The sequence below is a fragment of the Neodiprion virginianus genome, chromosome 2, assembly GCF_021901495.1.
Source record: "Neodiprion virginianus isolate iyNeoVirg1 chromosome 2, iyNeoVirg1.1, whole genome shotgun sequence".
Lineage (NCBI taxonomy): Eukaryota > Metazoa > Arthropoda > Insecta > Hymenoptera > Diprionidae > Neodiprion > Neodiprion virginianus.
The window spans coordinates 40,483,880-40,491,113 of record NC_060878.1 but is presented as its reverse complement, the minus strand read 5'-3'; the positions used below and the strand labels follow the sequence as shown (position 1 = coordinate 40,491,113).

The 7,234-nt window shown below is 38.0% G+C and overlaps 2 protein-coding genes across 7 annotated transcripts; both read right to left on the bottom strand.

Annotated features, from left to right (window-relative positions):
* On the bottom strand, positions 1 to 2,583 carry LOC124297956 (HSPB1-associated protein 1). 3 transcript variants are annotated; one of them, XM_046749424.1, is made up of 6 exons: positions 2,492 to 2,583; positions 2,205 to 2,400; positions 1,845 to 2,131; positions 1,367 to 1,748; positions 915 to 1,246; positions 1 to 700 (listed from the first exon to the last, which is right to left on the bottom strand). In XM_046749424.1, the coding sequence occupies exons 3-6, from the start codon at positions 2,093 to 2,095 to the stop codon at positions 502 to 504; spliced, it is 1,164 nt and encodes a 387-aa protein (XP_046605380.1). In that variant the 5' UTR covers positions 2,096 to 2,131; positions 2,205 to 2,400; positions 2,492 to 2,583; the 3' UTR covers positions 1 to 501. The 3 variants fall into 3 exon arrangements, with proteins under 3 accessions (XP_046605380.1, XP_046605378.1, XP_046605379.1); XM_046749422.1 differs by having other exon boundaries at positions 2,205 to 2,576; XM_046749423.1 differs by having other exon boundaries at positions 559 to 756; positions 2,205 to 2,576.
* Positions 2,584 to 3,190: 607 nt separating this feature from the next.
* Positions 3,191 to 7,223, bottom strand: LOC124298870 (probable cleavage and polyadenylation specificity factor subunit 2). 4 transcript variants are annotated; one of them, XM_046751431.1, is made up of 11 exons: positions 7,094 to 7,223; positions 6,414 to 6,584; positions 5,976 to 6,135; positions 5,540 to 5,891; positions 5,148 to 5,458; positions 4,802 to 5,061; positions 4,497 to 4,682; positions 4,038 to 4,407; positions 3,754 to 3,948; positions 3,482 to 3,619; positions 3,191 to 3,327 (listed from the first exon to the last, which is right to left on the bottom strand). In XM_046751431.1, the coding sequence occupies exons 2-11, from the start codon at positions 6,560 to 6,562 to the stop codon at positions 3,235 to 3,237; spliced, it is 2,214 nt and encodes a 737-aa protein (XP_046607387.1). In that variant the 5' UTR covers positions 6,563 to 6,584; positions 7,094 to 7,223; the 3' UTR covers positions 3,191 to 3,234. The 4 variants fall into 4 exon arrangements, with proteins under 4 accessions (XP_046607387.1, XP_046607386.1, XP_046607389.1 ...); XM_046751430.1 differs by lacking the exon at positions 7,094 to 7,223 and adding an exon at positions 6,886 to 7,033; XM_046751433.1 differs by lacking the exon at positions 7,094 to 7,223 and having other exon boundaries at positions 5,540 to 5,851; positions 6,414 to 6,555.
* Between the last annotated feature and the right edge of the window lie 11 nt (positions 7,224 to 7,234).

The following is a 7,234-nucleotide window of genomic DNA, read 5'->3' as shown; positions in this document are numbered from 1 at the left end:
AAAAGTACACAGGGGTATTATTCATTTATTGAATGTAATACAGGATACATGCAATAGTAACAATACAATATCATATATACAGTATCCTGCACATGTACATTGCACCTGTGCGTAGGACAGGACTTTGGCTATTCTCACAAACTACAAAAATAACTATTTTATCCCATCATTTTCGCATGCCGCTTAAAGTAATGTATATTGCACTTTTTCTGCCTTATATTTTCGTTGTGTTTCACTTTATGTCACATATTATTTGGCTACTTGTCGAAGTACTATACACTGATACTCGCACATATGCACTAGAAATAAGGCATATTGAATAAACTGTAACTGAACTGAATCAAAAGCTTCGTAGCTATGAATTTTCCATATTCCTTGCCCATCAGGGATGACACATTTTCCGGCCGTAACTGTTGCCCGACGAATTGGACCCTCAGAAACACAGAAAGGTTGCCAAAAAGAATGTAGGACCAACAGTAGCCGAATTACGAAGAAAATCTTTCATTTTTTAGACTGTAACTCTTGATCCACTGCTTGCAGCGTATTCGGACTGTGCGTAATCGATTCATCTCGCCAAATTACGTCGGAATAGTGCATCGAAGAAATAATTCTGGCGATTTTCAGAATGGTCACAATTCTCACCAAAAATCCAATGGGGATAGTATAATGTTTTCTCAGCAAAACTCTTTCGTCTCCGAATCTACTTGTACGAATCTCTATAGACCAATTGGCTCTCTAAGAATGCGAAACAGACTTCTAAAACAGCGTGGGAACGATATTCACTAAATTTTTCGAGGTCGAAATCATAATTAGGCAATTTATGCATTTATGTGTATAATTTCATGCAAAGCAGGAGAAATTAATCATTTAGTACAATTATAACACGTAACGTATAATTAGCTGTTCTAGATCACCTCAGATGGCTTGAGCGTAGGATGAGGTGTGTCACTTTCTCAATAACATCAGGATGACAAAGGGCATTAACTACGTCATTTCTTATTTGTTGATGCACCGAGCTTTGGTTGGAGCGATTCATTTCCAAATATTTGTGTTTAATGTCTGGGAATCTGTCTCGATTTTTTGAAAGCAATTCTTGCAATTCTTCATTTTTTAATACAGGAATGAGTGTTACGTAATTAAAATATTGTTCCACCAACTCTTTTGCTGACCAGCGAGTTTCTTTAAATTTTTTAACTGATGGTGAATCGTCTTTTTCAACATTGCACTTCTCAATACATGTTTGTATCTGAAATCAAAATATATTCAATGCAAATGCGCTCAACAATGAACCAGTACGGTCTCAATTCAGAAATGGCAGCTTTATTGTATGTAATGACTCATAAACAATGAAAGAGATTGCTCTTACTAATCTCACAGCCTCACTTGGTGCGTGAAGTGTTTTATCAGAAGTAGGAATGAATCCTTTTCCAATCTCCTTGACTATTAAATTAACAAGAGCCTCGCCGACTCTGGAGTGACAATCTGCTGCTAGTGGAATCCATATATTGACACTGATGCTTAAATCAATGGATTCGACATAATGCCACCATCCATTAGGGACCAGTAATACCTGTCCAGGTTCCAGTATTACCATTCTTGCTTTTGGGTCAGTTCTTAGTAGAGCTTCCTCATCATCTTTTGATGGGCAAAAGAAATTAAAGCTACTGTAAACTGTTGACTCCTCATAGGGGACTCTTGTCGGTTGAAGTTTGTTGTGAGAGTCTGGTGAAAATAAAAGCCATCGCTTTCTGTACTTGATAGAAAATCATAGTACAGATAGTTATATGTATCAGCAAAGAATCAGTGTTAAACAAGGTCAATAATACCGCTGCATCGTTAGTCACCTTCCATGTACTTGAGCCACTAGATTACAGCCGTAAGTGTCCTGATGACAATTAGTATGTGCTCCTTGGCTTCCAATCCACAATGTGGAATCTTCACCCCGTTGGTCGAACCCAAACCTTTTCCAATCAAATGATGAAAGTATTTCAGGATGATGACTAAACCATTCATGCATATACTTGTAATCAAAGTACTGCCACTCGTTACTCTCCACTAGAGTTCCAACATTTTCAAGAAAGTTTCTCATGGTCATGCTCTTCACATCGCATTTCAAATCCCATTGTGGTTCCTAAAAGTACGAAAAAGTCTGAAATATTGGTACATCCATAAGTACTAGAATACAAATGCTTGAATTCCTGTACCGTCGTTCTGGCATTGAAACCAATTCTAAATGGCAGCTTTAAATCTCCAAGTTTTTCAGCGAGATCATTGGGATTCCAGTCAAGGAATTTCCATAAGTGTTTGCCATTGGAATCTCGTAGCAAATTATTAAAGACTACTGGTTCTATCAACTGAAGAATTGCATGTCTCAGCGTAGTCTCCGAGGGTTCTTGAAGGCTAGATGTCGATTGCATATTTGAAGATTTACTATGACGGTATTTAGGATAATGTGGGAAGTATATTTAGGAGAAATTATACTTCGTGGAACCTTGTTTTGGTAGGAAGTATCACCCGTTACAAACGAAAAGTCCTTAAGCCCATTGAATACTTGAGCAAACCTAACCTGCCCTAACAAACATACTTGTGTTAGAGATGGCGCTAGCTGCGCAAATGAACGAACTAACGCGGTTTATATGAAGACATATGAAGATAATATGAGGGGTTCAGTGCCAGAATAGCCTAACTTGTCGACGAGGCTCACTATACAATCGTAAGCCATTTAAAATGAGTCTTACACTGAATCCTTCATGTGTATATACGACTTAGCATCTCTGTCAGTTGCAAAAGAATTTGAAGAAATACGAATACAACCGATAACTGTTTGACAATGTTTAATATACCTGAAACAGGAATGACAAATCACCCAGAACTTGTATTTTCTTCATTGTGTATTGACTTGTCCTCCTTTTTAGCAGACTTCTCAAATTAGACAAATTGTATATTTCGGCAGATAATTTCGGAAGTAATGTGTATCCTTAAACTCAAGTCATAATAATAAAGTATATTCTTCAGTCGAAGTGCAGGGACTCGGATTAGATTTTGATGTATGCGTGCTGATAACAAATCTTGAACTGATGTTTCAGCTTGTGATTATCAATGTTAAATTGGAGTTCCAGAATACTGTCCATTGAATGTGCTCTTATCAGAACATGAAAGTAAAATGGGCGAACATATTTTTTTACGGTAATTTTCAGTTCGTTGTTTTTATTAGAAATCAAATAAACTCTTTAATCAAACAATTGCATATTGTTCGTACAGTAGCTCTCGCACTTTGTAATATTCTTCGGAAATGCATCCCTCGAGGATTACTTTACCTGCCTCATGCTGTAAACAGAAAACTGTCTGTAACTATTGCCATAGTATAGTATCGTAATAAATAATATTTTATACAGCTGTTATTCTGCCAATGAAAGATTTTTTTTTTTTTTACTAAAATCAAAGTACATATATAGAAATCAGTTCCAAGAACTGCACTTACCCTTCTAACTGCAATCGTGTTATTACAGCACCACAGAACACCACCACTGAATTCGGACGGAATGTTACTACGATTTAATACCTGCTTGAAATCAGATAATTTCAGCTCATTTATAAAAGTCGTTTGATGTCCTGGAACCTATAACAGAAAAAAACGCAAAAGTACCGAGTTGCTTTTCCACCGAAAGAAATAAAAATTCTTAACGGATACTGCAAATATAAAACAAAAGACGCTCTTTTCAAACTTGATTAATGAAATAATCAATTTAATACCTCGTTGAGCGGTAGAGGTTCAAGGGTAAGTATTTGGTCCGCTTGATCAACGATTTCTGAAGAATCTGTATCAGCAACAGCATCGCGACGTATTTGATCGCGAACGGTCATCAGTGCGTCTATCCAAGCAACCTCTGTGTCTCCTCTACCCTTGGAGAAATTCAATCCACTGACCAATGCGTCTGTTAAACGAACCTACAAGCCCAAAAGTAGTTGACAATCAAAAGGATGTAAATGACAACGTTCAATTCATGCAAAAATGTTAAAGGAAAGAAATTGCGCACTTGGTAAATATGTGTTTCAGTCGTGGCGTCTAGGGTTTCTCCTCTGCCAGGGATGAACACTCTTGCTCCAGCGTTCTGAGCCTGTTGAGCAAGAACTTCGGTATCTTGTTGGGAGCCCCTGACCAAGACAACCCGTCTGGGTCTGAGCTGTGCAAGAATTTTTTGCAAAGATTCACCGTCAGAGCGACCCTCGAAATCTATGTACGTCACAGAAGCATTGACTGTAACTGTGCGTGTCATTTGAATACATTTGGTTGGTATGTCTGCTGCAATTTCTGGCTGTGGAGTGGCATCTTCTTGTTTTATTTCAACGTTCTCTTTATTGTCTTCCATTTCAGGCGTCGCTTCAGCTATTTTGTAGTCTTCTGGTCTAAAACATTGTCGATAAGAGATCAAACGATTATACTGCCCCGATTAAAATTTATGTAATGTAGTTTGTTGCAAAAATTTTCTACACACCTGATAATTTCCCCATACTCGTCCACTTTGATTTTCTCTTCTATGAATGGAAACATTGGATGCTGCTTCTTACTCTGCTTGAAAAAGCCTGGCTTGATTTCCTGTTTCACCAACAAGTCGTGCTTTCCTTTTGCACCACCAACTTCTATTTCGTCCTCAGATTCTGAGCTCACATCTGCTGTTTCCCTGATGAAAAAACGTGTTAAACATTGTATCATTATTAATGCTACTTTTTTCTAAGTAACTATGGCAATTTCTTTCACATAGTTATTTTGAAAATAATTTTCAGCCTGAATCACACTCACATTGCTTCTTGTTTTATTTGTTCTTGCTTTAACTTTTGCTTTTTCTGGTACTCTTCTAACTCAGCACCTTCCAATTTGACACGCCTTTTTATTTCCAACGTGATGTTTCTGTTTCCACCGTGTTCCACCAAATCTCTCGCTAACGTACCGGGAGAGGTTCTGCTGGTAAGTATAATGCTGTTTTGCGGATTGCTGCACCATTGCAAAAAGAGTTCTCGTGAGAAACCACATTCCATGTCAGGTGTGCTTGCCAAAACAACCTAATGTATGAGTGAATTAGTCTATTTTAGATATAAATATGCTTCCAACTTTATACCTAATAATGCCAAAAAATTTTAATGCCCACCTTAGGACTTGGTACTTGATTGAGTTCGGCCATACTGTGACATAACTGTAAATGCTTGAATTGGAACGGATTGTTCCTGGCCCCTTCAAAACTCCGCATCAATTTATCGCTCATCCACTCGATTTGTGATTTGGCAAACTCGACAACGTTATAACTAACATTGTTGAGAAGTGCTAGCGAGTAGGCAAGCAAACCAGATTCCTTATTTCGCCAAAGTTGATCCAACATGTGCGCCAGCTCCAGTACTCTGCCAGCTGTATCTACCCCTACCAGAACGTTGCCGCCACCTCGAAGAGTTTGTAGAATATTTGCTGGTGACGAAATCAATGTTACGTTTTTATCAAGCAGTGTGTTGTCTTGAAACTGAAATTCTCAGTGCCGAAGCTACTCACTCATAAGCTTTTCGTCTCTAGTTCTCCGCCTGGCTTGCTGGTACATAGCATTAAAAGCGTCAGTGATTAGCAGGGACGGACGTTGCAGCCTTTCCAATTCGCATCCGTTCAAGTGCCTCTCCTTTTTGTGATTGAAGTCAACCGCATAAATGATGTCTTCTTCCCCAACCTTAACAATCTTCCAAATAGTTCCACCAATCATGTGGCCTGCTGGCAAAGGCGTCAATGTCACTCCATAGCCTTTACCTTTCATTGAGATGCTCTGATTATACTTTAGCTGAACTATCTTATCGAATGCAGCGTCAACGTCATCTAGCGTAAACAAGTCGAAATCCTCCATGTTATTACGAGACTGTAAGGAAATTAAGTGAATGTTATTTTTCAACATACCAAGATTATTGTTTGAATACATTCAATAGTTTTGTTGAATGCTCACCTGGTACATATCGTACATGAACATCTGGCCCATTTTGTAGACTGGAATTGTAGCATATATTGGACAAGTAAGGCCACATTTTCCCACTAAGTATGGTAGAGCACCCAAGTGCAATGGATCTGGGTATGACAGTAATACTGCATCGATTTGGTGAACGTGTCTAAAAAAATAATAACCATAGGTAACGAATGGATAAATTAAAACAAATTGTACTTAATATTCCAACTATTGATAAACGAGAATGATCCTAAAATAAATATTTTTTGGACAGTACAACGGTAGTTACTGTCGCAAAAACATAACTTTGCAATTGCAAAATGTTTAGCATTTTAAAACCTATATGAGAGGGTAGGTCAGGTGTCTGATACCGAAACAAAAGCCACCTCTGTGTGACAACTATATTTTGCAGTTTAATTACAATTAGGAGAGAAGTTTCACCTCTTGAGCTCCTTGATGAAATCCTGATCGAAATTTTCATCCCATCCACAATCAAGGAGTATTCTCAGCTCGTCGACTTGGAGTATATAACACGGAGGGGATTCGTCCATCGCTCCGGAAATGGCATGAAGTTTGATGATCGATGTCATGATGACTCGTGGGTCGACGCACCTAAAACAAGGCCGTTTCATCATATGTGTCAATACAGAGCATTTTCAATACCCGTCAAGCACAGAACATGGAACGAAGTGCTGCAAAAATTTACATTGAAGTGTAAGTAGACATGAAGAAAAAAATTAGTCGAGGTCTTATTCAATATTTAGCTGGTTCAGGCTAGCATTGGAAAAAAATATAGAAGAGAAAAATTTTTGATCGTTAGGTCGTGATTATAACCTGCTAACGAAATGTTTTAATTGCTATAGAAAATGTTAACGATATAGCGATTTGCTATAGTCATACAATTCGGTTATACCTTGTACTTGTTAGAGTAGCGGTGATATTTAAAAACTAGCGAGTAAAAATATCATTTCACGTCATCTGAAACGACGAGAACACATAGTAAGTACGAAAACAAGGTGTATAGCTTTATGTGTTGATTTCTAGGTTATGTGTGTCATCGAGCCACGGACACTAGCGACCAGGCGCGTCGTAAGTAATATTAAGAAATCAGCTGCTCTCACGATGCAGTAATGGCGTGTGCGAGACGAAATTCAAGTTGATCTTGACTGACATTTATTCGTCGAGGTGTATTTCACCTGTAGAAAAGTAAATTTTCTATTCCAAATAAATCGATGTGTTAATAAACGGCAGTTTCGTAAAAA

Coding starts and splice junctions, on each gene's coding strand:
- LOC124297956 (XM_046749422.1), bottom strand. CDS start 2,417: ATGCAATCGACATCTAGCCTTCAAGAACCCTCGGAGACTACGCTGAGA. Junction 2,132..2,204: donor GTTTCAATGCCAGAACGACG/GTACAGGAATTC, acceptor TCGTACTTTTAG/GAACCACAATGGGATTTGAA. Junction 1,247..1,366: donor CAAGTGAGGCTGTGAGATTA/GTAAGAGCAATC, acceptor TTTTGATTTCAG/ATACAAACATGTATTGAGAA.
- LOC124298870 (XM_046751431.1), bottom strand. CDS start 6,562: ATGACATCGATCATCAAACTTCATGCCATTTCCGGAGCGATGGACGAA. Junction 5,892..5,975: donor TCATGTACGATATGTACCAG/GTGAGCATTCAA, acceptor ATTTCCTTACAG/TCTCGTAATAACATGGAGGA. Junction 4,683..4,801: donor CAAATAAAACAAGAAGCAAT/GTGAGTGTGATT, acceptor TTTTTTCATCAG/GGAAACAGCAGATGTGAGCT.